This window comes from Glossina fuscipes, unplaced genomic scaffold (assembly GCF_014805625.2).
Source record: "Glossina fuscipes isolate IAEA_lab_2018 unplaced genomic scaffold, Yale_Gfus_2 2, whole genome shotgun sequence".
In the NCBI taxonomy this organism is placed as follows: Eukaryota; Metazoa; Arthropoda; class Insecta; order Diptera; family Glossinidae; genus Glossina; species Glossina fuscipes.
Window position 1 is genome coordinate 3,854,946 of NW_023998416.1, and position 21,814 is coordinate 3,876,759.

Below are 21,814 nucleotides of genomic sequence, written 5' to 3' on the forward strand. Positions count from 1 at the left end.
TTTGGCTCAATAAACCTACTTTGGGAAATGTTGAGGCCTATCATCATCTCTAATTATTCGCTTTAGAATGATAAAAACCACAACCATGTTAACAAGAGTTTATTTATCTTTCCTTTTCTGGATAGGACTGTTAATTGATGGAACTCTGCTGGCTATATATAGCTAATCTGATTACAAAATGTTTTATAATTATTTTATTTTTTTAGTTCATAGAAGTCTATTACTAATAATTGTAACTATTGCTTAAGGAATATTATTAGCTCTCGTAAGCGATCAAAAATTTCCTTTATGTATCTCATTATTAATTTTTATTTTCTCTGACTGCACTATAAATCTAGTACAGTAGTAAAAAAAAACAATAGAAAAAAAAAAAAAAAAGAAAAACAAATTGACAGAACGCAACAGAATGAAAATATTTTACTAAAATTTTAACAAAAAGATAAATGTATTTTAAATGATAAAATAAATAAATTTTATTAAATCAATAAAACAAGAAAAAAAAAAACTGATGGCATTTTTATTTAATATTTCAAATTTTCAATTATTTTTTCATTTTATTTTTAAAAGTTTTTTTAAAATCTTACAAATTTAACATTTTCTATATATGTATATTTATGCACGTATGTCTCAATGAAATATTAGCACATTTTTAGCTACATTTTGATTCAGAAAGTTTTATTTCACATAAATCTCTATATAATAAAAACTAAACAAATTGTGAAAGCGAAACTAATTATTTTATTTTAATGCTAATGCATAGGAGCGTATGTTATGAAGAAACGAAAACGTAGTTATAACAATACTGTGTAAAAAAAAAAAAAATATATATTAAAAAAAAAAGAAATAATCATAAATTAATGTCTATTTTTGTAACTTTGTTTGAGAATTTCAAGGGGCCGTGTGTTAAGTGGTAGAGAGTTGAATTATTATAAACACAACAACATTTAACCAAAGCAGATAACACTAATGCCAGTATTAGGTAGAATAGGGATAAGATTAGGAATAGGAAGAATAGGAATGGGGAAAGGAGTTGAGGACAGGCTTAAAAGGAAACTTTTGCAAATTACTCAAGAATAATGAAATGTATGTTACGGTTTTTTTTGTTTTCTGATTTTTTTTTTTTTTTTTTTTAAATAATAATATATACACGCGTATTATAATCAAACTTTTGTAACGTAAACAACAAACGTAAAGTTAAAGGAAAACAAAATTAATTAAATGTTTTTAACAGAGAACCATGCTTGTATAGTGTATGCTTGCTTTACTGATTGATTTTGGTGGGGTTTATGCTGATTTTTTTATTTTTATTACATAAGAATTGTCGTAAAAAAAGTAGAGAAAAATTCAAGTTTTGAATAATTCAATAAAATATGTGTGTGTTTGTGTTGTTTGTTTGCTGTTGTTTTCTATGTATTACATATTAATGGCATCACTTTCGTAAAATTTTAAGCTGATTAAAGAATAACAGAATTTAATTCTAATCTATGAAGAGTTGAAAAGTCACTGAACCCATACGATCGCGGGCACTGCCACTGTATATGATATTTTTAGCCCAAGCACGGCATTCAACATTTACCATATGACTAACGGGTAGCTTTTCAAATTGTACCGCTATTAGAGGGCTCAAATAGCCAGGTTGATTTATATATGGATAATAAAAGGCGGGAAAACCTTGGCCAGGAAAATATTTTATATCACCTAGACTTTCCCGATCTTGGGCATTGGTGCCATTGCAAGAAACCCAAACTTGTTGTAACTGCGAGAAGAGAGGAGAAATGGCGTTTTATCTTTTTTACTACTTTCTCTTATACGTAGGAACAAAAATGTTGAATTTTACCTCAGTTGCTGGTAAACTGTTAATGTAAGTTCTTAACTCTACAGGCATATCATCGGGAAATTCTTTCGGATTATCGTAGTACTGAGGATTCCAATCAAATATTTTATTTAATTTTAAAAACACACAAGGACGACCATTTTTGTAACCATAGGAATTTGCCGGCGAACAAGTTTCGAATTTTTCTACATCCACCACACAGACATCTTCAGGTTTATGAGTTTGATTAAATTCACAATGTTTTCCACCTTTTCCTTCCCCTTGATACTCTAAGATAAAATAAAAAACATCGATAGAAAAAATTTATTCTTAAATATGAAAAAATTCGCATTTTTCTACTCACGTTTAAGAAAATCATCTAAAAGTTGAATCCAATATTGGGCTTCTTCAGGCTTTTTGGTATCAAATTGTATCACAGAACCGCGTTCGGTTTCATCGCTAAGCGGACGATAACCCATACCTGGATTTGTGCCAATCAAAGATTTGTCCAATTTCCATTTAGGTTCTGTTTCATTAAGAGTTGAGAATAAACCTTGAATGCATATCGTAAATAAACCCGCCAATACGGTATAGAAGATGGCATAGAATATTAAAATTTTTGCTGAAAAAAAAAAAACAAAAAGAATAAAAGGAAAATGTAATCAAAAACATTGTACAGTGGAATTTAAAAGGAAGTCATTTAAAAATTTAGTTCTTTCTTATAGTTGTTGCCTAATATTTTATCTTATTAACCTTACCTTAACTCATATATTGTGCATGATTTCTATTACTATCTACATAGTTAATCATAAATTAAAAAGATAGTGCACGAGTGTTGGCAGTTGGCAGTTGAGTACAAAATAGAACCATGAGACTTTTATAAATCAAAGGCTTAAAGGCTATTAAAGCTCTTAGTACAAGTTATTCGATAATTGCAGTGCTTTCTTAAATATTTGCAACATTTTAAGTGGACTCATGCAATTCACAAAATTTTTGATAACAATTATCAATTAAGATTGAAGCATTATTTTCACTTAACTGGTATATACAGTGGGCATTGGTGTGCATTTCAATGAATCCTGATATGTCTTCAATTGCATAGTAAAAATAAAATCAAAGAAAAGTTGGATCTTGAATATGAATATATTATGAGAATTCCAAAATTCTTCCTCATTTTAAGATCACATACCTTTTATTGAGGAAATGTGCTGCGATGGTCTAGATGCAATGCTAGATTTCTCTTTAAAGTTAATTGTAAGAGGATTATTTTCCTCTTACGAATAACGGAAAGCGAGCAACTTTGGCTAAACCAGTCGGCGTTTTTTATTTTGGTATCTGGCAAAATTGGTAGCTTCAATTTTTGGCAACCGCTTAGCTCAGTAATGGCCGCTGTCTTAAACAGACTTTGTGCTGTTCGATGTCGTACAACATACAGCCAGTACGAGCAGATGTGTCGTGTATGACAGCACGAGGTTAGATAGGTTAATTCTGTGTGGACGGACAAATGAACTCTCAACACCTTAGATGGATACATAAATTAGAGTAAGAAGCTGGATTAGCGTAAGAAGCGTTATGCATAATAAACGCAGGGTAGATGAGAAAGGAAGACAAGATAGTTTTCGCCTCCTAAAATTTACGTTGATGTCTATATTCTGGCCAGAAAAGCAATTGAAGAAATCGAAGACGTACAAACATCTTGTAAGAATATTTCGTAAGTCGACGAGATGGTTTGAATCTGTACAGTATGTGCATATTTTACGCCGAAGGCACTGCAAAGGTGATATTGCTTCTATTTAATTGCACCTAAGCCTAACCTATGCTTGTTAGGCAATTAGAGATTGTTAAGCGCCAAAGCGTTGCTCAATATTCAAAGTGTTGCTCAAGCGAAAATACGTTCTCGTATGTATACTGTTGGTGGAAGTCAAAGTGCACATAGGATCCACTTCGAAAAATTGTAATAAAAACGCCAAGGCACAGATATCTAATGCTCACAATTCTAATGGTTTCTTTAATTTTTAAACCTGTGGACTAACTCAGCTGATCTTTGAATTCAAGAAAGAAAATAAAGAAGAAGAATTTAACATTAAAGCTTTCATTGCTAACTACGAGATATCTCGTAATAAGCGTATCTAGTAAAGCTGACGGCTACGAGAAATCCGATAGTTTGCACTACAACTTTAGATTGACGAGTCAAATCTTCGGACTCACATCAAGAAGTTTAAAATTTGCCTGGCAATGAATGGATTACTTTTTTGATCGAGACACACACAGCCATTAATTCCCTTTGACCAAGTGTATACTTATGATAAAGAGTCAATGATCGTTTTTTTCTGCGCTTAACAAATCCTATCCCTCATGATGAGCATGAAAGATTTTATAAACAAATAATCGATTATTTACTTGAAAATTCCTACTTTCCTATACTCTTCATAAGAGATCATGAGTTAAAAGCAAATAATTAAAGAGAGACAATCATTGATTATATTTGACTTTGCTTATCGTAAGTAAATTCGTAATATGTTGTAAACACTTAAAAATCATGGTTCTTTGCGAGGGATAATTACAGTTTCTACTTGAAGTTTTTACTTCATGTGTTTGTCAATCGATTTAAGAGACATTTATTCCAAAATTTTGATTTATTGAGAATCAGTTTTATAAAAAAAGACGACTTTAGACTTTTGGTTGATAGATGTGTTTTATTTGTGTTCGATAACTGAGAACCGATCGATATAAATTTTTAATTTTTGTACCCCTCCACTGGAGAAGAGTGTATGCTCATTTAATTATAGTCGTTGCAAAATTTTATTATTATTAACATAATTAATTTAGCGAAAGAAATGAACTAAAGGATTAAAGTCTTAAAGCACTACCATCTGAGGCAATTGGGTTTATTGAAAACTCTGTGGCACGACCGTTAAGTTGCTAGTCGAAATGCTTAGCCTACTCGGCCTGTCAGGCAGATTGCAAAATTGCAACATGTGTCAGTTTTTCGGGAAAATTTAGTAAATCCTCATAGTCGCAAAATCATAGATAGAAAATTGAACTTTGAAAAAAACGTTTCTCGTTCGATTAAGAATGTCTGGGTAAAAAATAGTCGCAGTCTGTTAGCTTTCGCGCCCACAATGTAGAAAAAACTAACACAAGTTTAAAACAACAGTGACAATTTGTTCAAACCTTCCTCTATAACTTTCGATTGCGTGAAGATGTTTTTGAGAAGCTCGTAACTAAATGTTGCAGAAATGCTTCTAATTGGTCTACTAACCCGTCCACTACTAACGAATGGTTCGCATCAGACCACTTAATGTCTTATTTTGAACAGTCGTTATATGAGTAACAGTAGGGATGTTTAACCCGTTGATGTAACTGACGTCATGTGCATGTGCTTGTAGATGCAAACGACGTTTATAGCAGTCCTATATTCTTAGTATTATAGAACAAAAAAAAAAAAAAAAGTGTGTTTTTGCAAGCACTCACCGATTTTAAAGTGAGCGTCAACGTGTTAATAGCGGGTCGTAGCCCGCGATAGAGTTTCTATTTATTTAATACTTGACCATGTACTTAATAACTTCATCGAACATTGTCATTACATTATTTTTTCTTCCATTGCAAAATTATTGTCGTTTTTTATGGTTGGCACAGTTATATTAGTGCCTTAAGTGTTAAGGCATAATCGAATCGATTGAAAATCATACTTTGATGATGAATGCATATGATGTATGAGTATAGGTATATGATCATAATCAGAAATAAAGTTTGGTATTTCATACGTCTGTTGACAGACAAACGATTCTATGTAGTTTTATATCTGCGATGATTTCTCTGTTTTCTAGGGTCGTGAATAGAATAATAAATGATCGTTGAACGTATATAAGCTATCGTCTGTGTGTAACTGTGTATATCAAAAGCTAAAAGAGATATGTTTTGTTTTTCTACTTTACTGCGCTTACGTTCAAGTTCCTAGCAAGATTATTTCCGTTTTACCTCATGGTTATCTGGTTGAGTTTTGTAACGTAATTAAACTGATGGGAGAAATTATTTTCGCAAGTTGCATTAAATGCATATGAAAAAATATTTTTATAAAATAATTATTTCTCTCAATGTGTTTCTTAAATATTTCCTGTACGTGACAAAATAATGCATTTTATTGAAACTAAATATTCTATTAAATTGAAAATAAATATTTGTTTATACATATATATATCATTTAATGATTACACGTAACATCTGCTCATAGTTTGAAATGGTAGAAAATTGGCTTAAATGAGGGCAATGAAAATATTTCAATAAAAAGTCAAATGAAAACCATTAGAAAGATGATCTTTAGCTTAGTACGAATACTGAGTCATCATTCTCGTCGTCCACATTGTTATGTTTACATAAAATATTTTCAACGACTTGGTCGAGATGCATACGATTCGCGCTATGGTTAGAAAAGACAATGCATGCGTGAGCCTTGAAATTTTGAAAATAAAAGCGGACAATAGAACATGCGAATGCGATTAAATCTTATCTTGACACCAGAGCTACCCACGTTTTGCATATATCTAAATAAGTAGAAAATTGGCATTCCTTGGTGGATTAATCTCCACAATTAGAAAATAATTGTGATCTATCTACATGCCCGCCCACAATAGATAGGAAACTGAGACGATCTCGAAAAAACAACCACACATGCGATAATATTTTCATATTTCCTTCTATAACTTTTGATTCTGTGAAGACATTTTCGAAATCCTTTGATCCAGACATTCGTTAGCCACGCTTTCATACTCAGTCCAAATATAATACTAGCTACAATTGTTTTCCAAGCCTATCAAAAATTAACGATAAAATTTTATTTCCAATTTATTTTTAATTTATTTTCAAATTACTTGAACACATACCCTCATTCCCATGCCCCTCATTCCATTACAAATAATTCGGATGTGAATTGAAAGGAAATTGGAATTAAGATTTTGTTGTTAATTCTGGTCGTATCAGTAAATAGAGCGAGAGGGTTTTTGAATCGAACATGCAGGTGCGTTCCGGCGACTATGACGGTAAGATGTATTTCGAAATTTCTTTGTGGTGTCGAAAGTTATGAAGATGAAAGTATTTTTGGTATATGCTCGAGGTAGTCTCAATTTTTAATCTATGGTGGGCGTGTATTTGAACATGTTGTGCTTGGGCTCTTGGTCGATCAAGGTATGTTTGTGGCAAATTTCATCTTTCATTTAAGAGAAAAAAGGAGGTTCAAAGTGACCCCTTTTGGTAGAAATAGATATACGCTATCGGTATCTCAACAACTAGAGCAGATACGATCAGATTAATTATAAATATTTAAAGGTCTTTTCAGAGAAGTAAAGTTTTGGAACTTAGATTACAGGCAGATAACTATTCTTTGGATATCGAATTTTAAAAAGTGGGCAAATGACGCGGAGAACATAGTTCTAGTGTTAATTGTGTAAAGGTTGTTGTGAAGATCTTGCTGTATATTACAAATATGATCATGATCCATATATTACCCGATAATGTATGTTCGGTCTATGGTTATAAAGGCAGAAATACTCTTCATTCTTTCATTACACCTACACCACTTGTGATACAAGTTTATATTGAGCTTAAGCGGATGTATGCAACATTCACCTTTTACTATACCGATCGATTCAGAAAATGAAGAAGTTTGTCCGGCCGGGTGTCTGTCTTGTTTTCTTGTGTTCAGGCGGGAATTTTTAAAATATTTTAATGAAATTCGAATCGGAGTACGTTGTCGACTTGTTCTCTTATAACAACTCATTTGAATACTGAATGAATAACTGTAGAACAAAATGCGGTATATCATGGTGGACAGTGCCTCCAAAATTGGGCTTTTACTTGTATATTTAAATTTAATTTTATTTCCACAAAATAATGAATCGAATAATGAAGCACGTCAACTGTTGCAGATTGTCCAGACTTTCGAAAAGTACTGTGAGACGGATTGACAAGCTTTTGTGAAAAGTATACAAGTTGGCATGTCTGTGTTTTCTTAAACGACAAATGCAATCAAGAATTTTATGTGCTCTTAACACGATGGATATATGAAAATATTGTAATTGTGTAATAATTCTCTTTTATAAGAGTGTGGGTAAGAATGTGTATTAAAAGTAGAAAGAAAAAACAAAGATTTCATATGTTATTTATACAAACAGAATATTTACGCATAAATATTTGCGGTTAATTGTTTAGTCATGAATGCATATGGTTATGCATACGTAAGCACTCGTCAATGCTAAGGTTAATTCAAATTTATACACTTCAGGGGTGTATGTTTTTTTTATTTATTTATTTATTTTTTTTGCTCCTATCGTATTCCTTAATATTCAAACCGGTTTGATTTATAATATAAATAAGTTCTCATTCCCATGCCGTCGTAAGATGAAAGTATCAGAAATGCGAAATAAGCAGTTGTTAAAAAACTTGATCGAAATAAAAAAAGATTTTTTCTAAAGCTTGATATTAATATGTTTTTTTTTTTCCTTTTTTTTTTTGTTAATTTTATTATAAGGGTTTTTGAAGATTATCATTCAAGACCGAAACGTTTTCTTTAGAGAAATATGCGACAATTTTCTCACACATTATGTAGAACAGCTTCCTTTAATGCTTTTCTTTCTTTCTTTTTTTTTTTTTTACATTAGATAAAAATTCATAACGATTGCGGTTACGAAAATAAACTTGGCATCAATACGCTGACTAGCTGTTGATGTTAGATATAATGACGCATTTGTTATTTTTTTTTTTTTTTTTTTTTTTTTATTTCATTAGATAAGACTTTTTGAGATTTTAAAGAAAGATTTTATTTATTTTAAAAAGAATTATAAGCTAATTGCAATAAAGGGTAAACATTCACATAGGAAATTATAAATATGACGTCATACGGAAGTTTAATGAAATTTAGACCTACACTAAAATGCATTATAATAGAAGTAACAACATTATGTATACGAAGTACAGAGATTACAGGTTTTCACAGTTAACCATATACAATAATAATGCAAACGAGTCGGGCATTATTTAAAAAGCAATCGCGTTTTTGATAAAATGCAAAATTTTGGATTGGAAATCGTATTCGATTAGAGGAACGTCAGTGCCTACGATATGCAGAATTGAAGCTGCAAATGTTGCGGAAGAGGTGCGACAAATCGTGTACCGAAAGGACAACTGTCATAAGCCATTAAAAGGAGCTTGGAGTATGATTGGGATCGCCAACATTTGATGTCGTTCCACAATTTCCAGAAAGTTGGCTGCGGACGTAAAAATGCTTTTTAACTTCTTCAATGGCACTCTCTGTTGTGAGCATTAAAAGATATCGCTACGCAGCGGATTCCTTAAGAAATCCTTTTTTCTTTTAGATGGTTTTTAGGTGAAAAATGAGTGGAAGCTGTAAACCTTTTCTAATTTTCTTTATTTTTAATGACCTTTTAGTGCCCTTTTGTGCTCTCGTTGATGTCGGGTCGGATTTAAGCAAAGCGAAGAGCGGAAACTTTAAGCGGGAACATCAAGCATGATGTCAAAGATAACCGCAGGCAAATTGCTTGAAACGCAAACGGAGAAATTGAAGCATGAAAGGTTCCCGCAGGTTGTCGTTTGGAGCATGGGCAATACCATCAACAGCGAAAGCGATTGGTTAATAAATCTCTTCTTTGCGTTTCAAATTTTCGCTCTGGAAACATCTACACAAACGTGCTTACGTGCTGGAGACACATAGAGGCGAAGTACTGCTTGGGAAGATTCAATCTTTCTATAAGTTAGATCTTTGGGTCAAGGGCAAACTCATGTTTGGGTCGCCTGGTATGGTTTGGACTGATTATTCTGTTCCTGAAGCAGTTCAAATAAATCGTACAAGCTCAGTGTAAGGCATTGTAAAATTGATGACGATATCGTAATTCGTCTACTCAAAATATACTGCGGACTAGAATAAGCGCTATAGTAGCTATAGTTTGAAAATGGCAGAATAAATTTTCTCTTCAATAATTTCGTACAATTTTAGCTTGTCTAGTAAGTATTGAAAACCAGCATAATATTTAATAATCTGTAAGAGAGAAAATCTCTCGAAAATATAACTAAAGGTCTTACGTTAAATATGCACGCTTTTCTTTGACCAAAGGCGCCATATTCAGACCGCATCTCCAGACAACAATGATAAATATTAAGTTAATGGGTCCAGCTTACACCAAGCCTTATTACAGGGCTACGTACTAATTTTGTGCAGATATATCCAACACCTGAATCGACTTGAAAATCATTTTCGGAATTTTATTTTCTAAATCCAGATATTCTCTCTGTTCCTCTGAAATCTTTCTTTCTGTTTTGAAATTTGGTGTACTGGCGTGGTTTGTCCGCTATTAAAAGTGAATGTATTTACGGTCGCTCGCCAAAAATTGGTGCACAAAAAGATCGTATTTTGAATCCTACGTAACAGATTCTTGCAAAAAATAATCGCCTGCATGTCTACAGGCCATAGCTTTTAATATTTTACGATCAAAATTGGATCTGAATATTAATTTGACCTAAGAGTTTACCTTTAATAAAATTGGGCGACATCGGACTATTTTTTCCATATAAATTGCCTTTAAATGGCGAAAAAATTCGGACTTGCCAAGCTATATGAAAAGTTGCGATACGCACAATAGTGTAGGGCATTGAAAAGTAAGTTTCTTCTTCAATAACGTTTTGATTTGTTTTCTCACTTTATTTATTGTTTAAAAGAAGAATATAAAGCAGCTTTAGAATCTGCAATAAGTAGAGCGATAAATGTCCACAGAAGAAGTACTAAGTTGTTAATAAACATCCAAAAAATTACTAACTGGTTTTCATACACAGTTTGTGAAAAAATTGCATCAAAGGTTTTATTTCAATTTCCACTATCGAAGACCATGGGATCTTCAGCGCTTATAAATAAGCACTGCATACGCCATATGCTTGATTAGCGAAGCGTTTTGCATGGAACTCTCGATGTCCCTGTCTTTAGAACTTTTGTCCATCACCGAAGACCATGGGATCTTAGCGCTTATAAATACGCACCGCATACGCCATATGCTTGATTAGCGGAGCGTTTTGAATGGAACTCTCCCTGTTCTTGTCTTTAAAACCTTTAAGGACCTTAAGAAAAAGAAAAATCCAAAGAATTCTGTTTATTAGTTTACGTCAAGAAAAAGCTTAAACACGGACATCGTAGCCGTATCATCGACAAGTGTCGAAAAGACGAAGTATTGTTACAAGAAGCATCAGCAATTCCTATGTACTTGTATTCGTAACTAATTTGCTGTACACGAGGAGCTAGTCGTCTAACAACTGATATCAATTTTTGTTAATGTTTGCAGAAAGAAGAGTTTATTCCGAACTTGCGATTTATAAGACATTTAAAGTGATATATAATTAGGATTCGTTTTAAGACGTGACTTTAATTTTATTTTTATGCCTGCATAAGTGTTAATAACCGGACAGGTGTGCATAATTGTATGGATTGAAAACAGCACTCACTGGTTTTTTTTTTTTTTTTTTATGCCCGCCAAACATCATCGTACGCACTGCTATAATTTTTTGTATACAAATATCATTATATTATATATAGCGCGTAAAACATACATTGTTCTGAGAGTAGTTAAAAAAAAAAAAAAAAGGCGCCGTGAGAAAAGAGTTTATATATGCTAATGTTTTTCAATTCACAATGAAATGTTAATGAATTTAGAAAACAAGTTAACTTTATTAGGGTAAAAATTCTAATTAAAATGCAATTTACAGAAATTAAAATAAAAATTAATTATTATTAGTATGCATAAAAAAAGACTTTCAAGAGTATTTATAGTTAAAGAACGAAGCATTTAACTAATCAGGTTAACATGAAAAAGTTCAAGGCTAACAAGATATTATTTTTTCTATTTATTCGTCCGTGGAAGATGTCTATCCACTTGGTTAAGTGTTCTTAAAATTTTGATGAAATTTTATAGCGGTCATTAAACTTGAGGTTCATACACGACACAAAGCAAAAACTCCGAAAATGTGGCAGCTTTGAAAGGTGACTGCTGGAACAGGAACATTGTAACATTTGCTAAATTGATAAAAAGATACTGTGTTTGGAAAATGGGGAAAAATTTGGAGAAAATTTGCATCACAGAAGGCGACAACGTTGCGCAGATTTGTAAAAAAATGCACGCTGAAGATGTTGAAGAGATCAGCAACTAATGAACGGTTCGCCCATTGCATAAGATGGATACAAAAGGAAGCACTTGCGTAGAGATGGATACAAAAGGAAGTTCGTTAGTGAAAAATTCAATTGACCCACCCACCTTCGGCACTTACAAATTCCAGCTGAAACGAAAATAGTTCGAAACACTTTTGACGAGATTGGATGATAGTCAAGCCACCACTACAATAAACACGCGAGAACATCTTACAAGAAGTCGTACAAATAGTGTTAGTTCCTTGATTGATACCATTGGTAAGGTAATGCTTTAGCTCTGGGCGGGATAAAGTGCTTTACACCGACCAGATTGCCAACAATTAATGCGAGCAAAGCGCGCAATCAAGAGCAAAGTCGTCAAACCAAACGTTATTTAAATTGCTTCGCAAACAGAAAAATCTAACGAATTTTTGAGAGACCCAGCGAATTGTCCGTACATTGCTAGTCCACCGCCAAACCGCCGGTTTCACTCTCCGCAAAACTTTCTTAATAATGTCAAGTTGACATTGAAAGAGAGGCGTGAAAATTACTGAGTTCGATTTTGCGCGTAGGAATCGCAGATATTCCACAATGATAGTATATGAAAAAGCTATGTTTCTGGGGAAAACGCTATAAAATCGTTCCCTTATACAGTGATATCCAAACTGCACTCGAGTTCCCATCTTATAACTAAAAAGTCTTGACAAGCAGTCAGTCTCTCTCATTGCCGTTTATCTTTTATCGAATTTCTTTAAGTCGGAAAATATTTGAATTCCATCTATCAAGTTTGGAAAATGGTTTAATCAATATGTTAAGTTGTATATCGTTGGCGCTCGAAAACTCGAATCTCGATCTACGTTAGTTTTTAAGTTAACATAATATTAAGAAGAAAAAATAAACTGAATGTTTTATTTAAACTTGGCGAGGACTATTGAATCAATAAAATAACTTTGTATGTGGGTTGATTGCACTGCCTTCGACATCTAAATAGAGTTTTACGCCAATATATTTAATTACTTCACAGGTGATATGTGTTTGGTAAAAAGTGAGTTTTTTGATTTTTACTTTGGCTGCGAGACAATGATTCCCGGGTGTTATAAAAGACATCATTACACGAGATGAGGTTTGACTCTAGCAGCGAATTGGGTGAATATCGTGCAAACGGTGGCCCAAGCTGACGAGAAAACAGCGCCTAAACCATTCAAAAATCAAGATTATTTTGACAGTGTTCTTCAATTGTCGTGATGTTGTGCATTATGAATGCCTTCCATCAGGGCAAACATGTGAACAAGGATTATTATGAAGACCACGAAAGCTATAAAATTGATTTGGGAGAATAAATCGATTTTTACACCCATTAGCGGAGGATGAGGTGTATATTCGTTTTGTCAAAATGGAACTTCAGAGACTGCAGAAAGTATATATATTTTTGATCAGCAGGAAATTCTGAATCGACTTAACAATGTCCGTCTGTCCGGATGCATAGTATCTGTGGTAAAGATTCTCTCGTTCGCAAAAATAAAGATATCGTCTTAAAATTTGCCAAAGGATATGTATATGACGCAAACCTCCCAAATAACATGCCTACAACCCCTGCAGGCTTATGTTACAAAAGCTGTGTCCATCGTGTTTTTTGCATTTTAATTTCCAATTTTTTTCTGAAAGTAAAAAAATTAGCCACGCCCATCAACTATCATAAAGTATTAAAGTTTAGTTCTTTTACTTTTTTTTTAGGATCGCGGGGATGGGTACATAAGATTCGGTCCCGGACAAGTACAATTTCATGCTTTTTCATTTTTTAAATAAATGCACTTTTTTTTGGAATCACAGTAATAAATGTGTACCAGAAGTAACTACAAGTATATTGGGAAAATGTTTCTACCCCTAATATAAATCAAAAAGTTTAGTTTTTCTATTCTTGCCTGAGACGATGAGTGCAATATTTTTAGTTTCCATTACCACTGCAATCTTTCATACTTTGGTATGGTATTATGGTTTATTCCTTTTTTTATTTATTGTCAAGTAGTCGTAAAAATAGAGCGTTGAGATATCATATTATAAGAAATTAAATGGAAACGATGAAAATTGAATAGCGTCCATATGCGAAGACTAAATCTAAGTTAGATGACTTAATTTTTATGAACCAAGTCTTGTTTTTACTAAATATACATAGATGTTTAAAGTTAAAGGCGTTATCGTTGAGCTTTGGATAAGAACTGCATATGAATGTTTAAAGTTAAAGGCATTATCATTGAGTCCTGGATAAGATCTGTATATGAATTGCGATAGAAATGAAATGAATGAGTCCTCTGCCTATGGAAAGTGCCGACACCTATCTGAGATGAATGCTGAAAAGATCCGTTCAAATAGGAAGTAACGAATTAAGATAATTTTAATCAAGTAAAACTCATGGTTAGATGAAGGCGAAAATTTCCATTGTTTCATCAAGAGTAATTTTTTAAAGTCAATCAACCGTTTACAATATCGATAGAACTTTGAATTTTTTTTTTCATTTTTTTTTAGTTCATAGATATACGTTTCGTTTGTTTTGGATTTGTTAACAGAGCTGTTTATGTTTTGTGTTTTATATTTCTATTTTCGAATTGCCATGAAATTTAAATAAATTCATTAAATCACTGACATTCTAAATATATTGAATAGTAATTTACGTGTTACAATTAATATCGATGAGCTTGCTGTAATATTAGAGGTTAACTTCTAAACAAGCATACAATGGATAGGCAAACGTATCCGTTAAGCTTTCTTTTATTTAAATTTTGAATAACTAATTACATACACATATATACATAATATATAATGACCAAAGCAATTGTAAAAAAAAAAAAAGTAGTCAGAGAAATTAAGGAAAATATTTAATGAAATTCGTTAACGGGATATTTTTCGAATGCGTACGCAATTTTAGGTACGGCTTAGAAGTAATATGACACTAATACTTAATAAAATGTCTAGAGAGCATAGAAAACTGGGCTCGTCGATTGTCAACCTTCTAATGACAAAAATAACAAACACAATGGCTGCAACTATACGAAAATATAACCATTAGCGTCATTTCGTTCATTAGATAGAAAGCTAAAATTGTTAACTTAGAATCTGCCTTTGAGCAAAGCGAAGGTCAGGCGTCAACGAATGGGTGCCACCCATTATGCCTCAGCATTAACCTCATAAAAAATAGAGAAAGCAAATAAAGGAATAAGCAAAAGTATGATGATATCATATACGAAAGGAAAAAAAAAAAAAAAAAGAAAAAACATCAACGGACACAGAGAGACAATAACATGCGGCATAAAATGCTTAATACAAATTTAAATGTCTTTAAAGATAAATTTTGTAGACACATTTCTTTTCGACATGCTCAGACTTATATATAGTTATCCATGCTATTCCGTTATGTATAAGCGAGTGTAGCAAATTTCTATATGATTTTTGTTTGAAGTGATTCAAATATTATTTTTTTATTTTTTTTTTATTTTAAAATCATAAATATAAATATGTTTGGCAACGTTTAAATTTGAAATTTTTTTTCTAAATTTCTTACGTAAACATCGAAGATAACAACAAACCGTTAAAATCAAAGAAAACACATTCATATTCAAATTTTTAGTAATTTTCTACATCGAAGGTATTATGCTATTAATACTTAGAGTATTAAAAAATATACAATAATTTTTTAGTAGTAAAATGAAACCTTCAAAAAATGGAAATGCTTTCTAAACTAGAGCGAATTATTTCAAAATAGCATATTCTAACGGAATGATCTATTGAAATTGGAAACGTACATTCTATTTTGAAAATGTCATCCGTCGGTAGCGACTGCTTTTTCCCATAATCGTGGTGAAGTCTATATACTAATGTATACGTACTATTTGCGACTAGCCTTTCGAGACTAACCGTTAATCGTCCAATTGTCGTAAAAATAGAAACATATCGCAGACAAACTATGGGTCATTGAACGAAATAGGCGTTAATCAGAAAAATAAATATATGCAGGATCAGTAAGTGTTGAATACCTATGATTGCTTTCGTGCTATGGTCGAATGCTGCTAAAACCTAACCTTATCGGTATTTGTTGGCATTTTCTCTTTGACGCATCCTAATTACATCAGAATCAGTTGTTATCCTCCATGTTTATCTCTATAAGTCTGCAAAGTGTTTTCATCGAACTAAAGAGGAAACTGCCCAACGAAGTTTGCTTTCCACAAATGCTCTTCCAATTCAAAGCTTAACAAAACTACGTTCTTTTTTTATATTTCGGCGGGATATCTCATAATTCAGGATGAATGATAAAAGTAATACTTTACAATATATAAATTTCTCAGACTCTTAGCTTATGTTGGCGGGAAATTGTGTCGCATTTTAACTAAAACATTCGAATCATTTTTAGGGCCCGTATACATTTTCATCAATAATATAATTTCCATTATTTGCAAGTTGCGATGTATTTGCGAATGTGTCCGTACTTGGAAATAAAATTTGATTATTTGTCCATAACTGGTTTAGGCTAACATTACAAATGAACACAAAGTGATGCATTTAGTGCTGAAAAGAAAACTTTGAATTTCTTTAGCTCATTCGAAGGATATTTTCATGTAAACTTATGAGGTGTCCATAGAAATGTCTCACGGAACTTTACCAACTCTCTATTAAGGAACTTGGTAAAAGTCTTTGCTAGTTAAATTCGAATTTATCTTCATATCCTTGAACGTATTGCAATACAATAATGTACGCCTAATTCTCTTTTTACACGATGGATACGTTTCTCAAAAATTCGGGTAAAAAAGTTCGTATAAAAAAAATGTTGGTTAAATAGAAGAATAGTTGATTGGTTCCAGATTTAAAAAAGCAGCTAAAAAGTACAATAAACAACAACAATGTTTCAAAATTGTTGTTTAAGCTCACTTAATAATTTATTTCGTACTTACACATTTTAACCCATGGTATATATTATAAAAAATAAATTATACCTTAAAAAACTAATCTAAATTGCGTAAAAAATACGTTAAATCTTTACCCTATTCGCAATTCGGGGAATCCCACTCATACACGGATACAATAAATATAGTCTAGCCGAACTGCGGAAAGTATGACGCGAAGTTACAATGCATATTTGTGAGGAGAAAGAATGAAAAACTTCATAGAATGAAAAAAGTATTAGAAAAAGTTCATAGAATAGTGAAAATCGTGTTAAAGCAAAACAATTCGTGTAAAAAGGAAAATTTTGTTTTAACTCGTTTTAAATCAGATTTCTTTCAAAAAGAAAATTAAGTGTATATAGATAAAACATGTTTTTATGTACACATACATAGAATAGTGACGCGCTTGTCGCACTTTAGATAGAATTCGGACGAAAAATTCAGTTAAGACGGTCTAGAGGTCATTCGGAAGCAGTATTTCATACTTGACTTCGGTTTTACAAAACATATGATTATTTTTAATTTCAAAACATCCAAAAAATTATGATGCTCTAAATAAGCTGCTAAAATAAATCTTTACTGTTCCATTTGACATGTTTTTCGAAAATCGGATTTTTCACTGTTTTATTTATGAGCTTTGTGATATATTTAATTAATAACCTTTTTTCCCTTCGCTGTTTGATTTATAAGGATGTGAAGATAAATTCGAATTTAAGTAGCTAAGCCACTTATCATTTCCGTTAACAAAACACTTTTAACAAATTAACAGAGCTCTGTTAACTAATTACAATTGAGGTATAGTTGGATTTGAAAGCCTACTCCGTCGATATTAAAAAAAGGAAAATATTTTTGTGAACATTTCATGAATCTATATGAAAATATTTTTCAAACAAACTAAACAAATTTAAATTCTGCCTATTGGGGTTAATTTTAACGGTGTTTTGAAATTTGGTATAATAGCGAAAAATGGATATGGGATAACAGGCACACTTGAGGCTCTAGTGCGGCCAAAGTAGAAAATGTCACCAATATTCACCTATATCACGTGAATCTATATAAAAGTGCCTATCGAATGAGCAAAAAAAATTAAAACTTTTCTTTGGGGAACTATTTGTAACGATTTTTTGAAATTTGGTATATTAGCGAAAAATGGATACGGAAGAAATTTGAGACTCTAATGCGGCCTGTACAGTCTGTAGTACAATATATACACTATACTGTAGTACAATATATTGTATACAATATACTGTATATATACAGTACAGTATGCATATACTGTATATATACTACAGTATGGTATGCAGTATACTGTGTATATACAGTACTGTATATATGAAATCCTGCGTAAACATTACAATTGGTGGCATTATAGCTTACTCCTATGTTTTGCCTTGTAAGTGAAAAATGTTTTTTCTTTCATTTATGTGAAAATTTTTTTCTATTTGTTTATTTAAATAGATTTATTATACTTTATATTATAATAATTTTTCTAATTTTCTTTAATAACTTTTCAATTTAGCATGCAGTTGAAGCTACTTTCACTGCCATTGTTTATCGATAGTCTCCGTTCTTCCTGTAGGTGGTGCTGTGTTCAATCTCCATAATCCACTTTTCAGCTCGCCGTTCACTTCTGAATCTCTCTGTTTATTATCTAGGCACACGATATACTATTAAAGAGTTGTGGCAAATGGTTTGGCGATCGTTACACTATACGGTTGCTGTATATATCGGTAGTGAGATCTATTCTGGAAGATGATATTCTTCAATTTTATCTGGGATCCACCATACAATCTGTACCTTGAATAAATTGAGGCAAACAGTTTTTACTGTTTTGCTTACGGAATTTGCTCTATAATAATCTAATCTTCACCTTCTACCACATAAAAATCGTTTAGCGCTTATAAATTTGTTCACTCTGAAAATCAGACGAATTATCCTCAATGCATTGTTTGTTCACAAGCTATTGATTGGCATATCTAATTCCGAGTACTTGTTATCTTGTTGTTGTGCCCTATTCGTAGATTGTGAAAACTATATAATGAGAATTACAACCTGATTGACTTTGGCGAGAGGGCTTCTACAATAAAGTCGCACACTATTAAACACTTAAACATGCCGTAATAAAGTCTTTTATTTGTCCCGGTTGGCGGTCAGCCGAACCCTGGTGCTCCTATGTTTAATGTTTTTTTTAATCCTCATGTTTACGGATAGATTTATGGTGTCGATAATGATTAATTATATGATACTTATACTGGCGGAAACTACAGCTACTATTGGGAAAACTATTCTGTAAACTTACCAGAAGTGATTAAAATTGTTTTCTCCTATTTAAAAATCCCCTCCCTTACCCGTTTTTTTTTTTCTTTCATCTTTTGCTTTAAAAGATCACCTTTTAAAGAAATATTTCATTTGGTTAACCGAAAACATATAAATAAAAGCTAGCAACGCATGCAAGCAGGCAAGTTGCGTCCCATGCACAACGCGCAACGCTAACATTGTGTTTAATGCCTTACACAACTATTTCAATTCTCTATAGAATTGATTCAGTTTTATACAAAACTGCATTTGTACTACGAATTCTATATAGAGCGCGATGTTTACGTGTTAAAGGCAAAATAATATTAATGAATTTAAAAGATTTTTTATATGATGTTTATAATATTGTATTTATAGCTGCATATTATAAGTTTTAGTTTTATAAAATTACTTTAAATTCTGAAATTTAACGTATAAAGATTAGAAATGCTATAAAATCAAAAATTAATTAATAAAACAAAGTAAATAAAAATCATTAAGAGAATTGTGTTTGCCTTGATATCTATCCATAGTCTTAAGTATGAAATTGTAGGAATATATTTTTGCTTTAATCATTAATATGATTTTTGTGCAGAAATGTTATATAATTTTGATAAAAATGCTTTTAATCAATTTCACATCTGTCTGGGTGGAGAGTAAGAAGTTGAAATTTTTATTTTCTTTCGGATGAATAAACCAAGATGTTGAAAGATATAATTTTTTTCTTTCTATTTGTTCATTATCTATACATTTGGTAACTAAATTTACAAAGTATGGATTTAAAAGCTGCTGGATAGTTTAGACCATATGCTCGCCTATATTAAAAACTCGCGCGTTTTTGAAATTTGAACCGGCGACCATCGAATTGTTCGTCGGAAGCCTTTGCCTCTTCGGCTGCTCAAGCGGACTGAAGATACAATAGTTCGTTTGCTCTTGTGTGCGAATTATGGGGTTATTATTAGAATAGTGGCAATAATAGTATGCATTCATCTTTGCTTGATAATTATAAAAAAAAAAAAAAAAAAAAAAAAAAAAACAACACTACATGTATTAGCTGCCCATATTAAAGATCTTATCGTAAAGGTCTATTGCTTCAGTCAAGCAGCCAGTCAGTCCGTTAACTACAGATAAGACACTTGATAAATTCAAAGAGATAACAGATTATGTTTAACAAAAAAAAAAAAAAAAAAAAGTCAACCTAAATTTGCTAACAACTAAAAAATTCCAGAAATTTTTATCTGAGGTCTAGCTAAGTGCTTACGTTTTATGGAAAATTATAACATTCTATACATGTTTTATAATAAATGAGTATATTTTTACTGCATATATATGCAGATATCATACTACCTACATATTGCGGTGGTAGTTATATATATACATATGTGTGTTTATGCAAAAACATTAGAACAGAATTTTTAACCACAATTCATAGACACTGAAATTATACAATATTTATGAATGCATCGAAGCACTCATAAATGCGAAAACTAGATTACAATAGAAACTCGCTTAAGAGGATACGGACTTGGTTGATATGGTATTTTCTCTCTTATAGAGAATTGTTCTTCTCATTAAACGGCCTATAGCCTACAGCTGATTGCAAGCTCACTATTTACGGGAGAATTATATCAAACGTCAGATAGAAGAAGTTTAACAGAGAGCAAGTTGACTTCCTATGTCACTCAGCAAGTTGAGCATTAATGCTATTAACATTTTACAAATAATATACGAGAAAATCAGTTCACCGTATTTTGCTAAGTTTTTATTTTTCGGCGACTTTTATTTTCAAAAAAAAAAAATTTGTCTTTGTTTGTTAATTTTGGATGTATTTCTAGGCAGCCAACTTTATTAATTGAATCGGTCCGGCATAATATTTGTTTTAAATTTCGGAATTATATCGTAAAAAACCGTGAAGATGATGGTGAACTTGAAAATTGTTTTAAATTTTTTGCTTTTTTCACCCTGGGGATGTGCCCTTATCGCGTAACGCGGTGACGATAAGAAAAAAGGTAAGAAAAGAGAAAGATAGGAAGGAAGAAGTGGGGAGGTAGAGAACGCAGACTATTGGATGTCCCTAATGACTAAGCACTTTAGCTACGGGCAAATCAAAATTCCACCGCAAGCAGTAACTTACTAATCGCTATTCTTATTTACTCGGCTCCTTTTTTGTTGGGTGAACCGCGATTATTTTTAAACCCAATGCTAAGATATTAACTACATGGACATCAGTTTTCAATTTTTCGATTGTCTTTAGACTTTCAAAAACAAAACGCGGTTAAATACAATCTGTCTTTGATCAAGTCAAACAAACTCGCTCACCCCTATTTCCAGCAATTACAAACGAAATAATAAAACTGACGTACGCACGTCCTTGTGCAGAACAACATTGTAAACCACTTACGGGTAAATATGAAGAAAAAAACAAATCCGTGAAATTTTCATTTAAAGAACAGTCTACCGTTAATGATCCATATATGTGTTCAATGGTATATTTAGAATTTTTTGAAATATGCATATGCTTGGCCTTCTACGCGCTGTCACCACAAACAAAATTTTGCATAAGGAATATATTGAATTTTTTTTTTAATCCGCCTC

General features: G+C 32.0%; 1 protein-coding gene across 1 annotated transcript in view; it reads right to left on the minus strand.

The window, feature by feature from the left end:
• Positions 1 to 1,111: 1,111 nt before the first annotated feature.
• LOC119633151 (sodium/potassium-transporting ATPase subunit beta-1) overlaps positions 1,112 to 21,814 on the minus strand; it is a 21,835-nt gene continuing 1,132 nt past the window's right edge. The window contains exons 2-4 of the mRNA XM_038026476.1: positions 2,178 to 2,435; positions 1,838 to 2,103; positions 1,112 to 1,756 (exon numbers count right to left, since the gene is read on the minus strand). Of these exons, the coding sequence (XP_037882404.1) occupies positions 1,478 to 1,756; positions 1,838 to 2,103; positions 2,178 to 2,435 (803 nt within the window). The 3' untranslated portion in view covers positions 1,112 to 1,477. The remainder of the gene's footprint in view (positions 1,757 to 1,837; positions 2,104 to 2,177; positions 2,436 to 21,814) is intronic.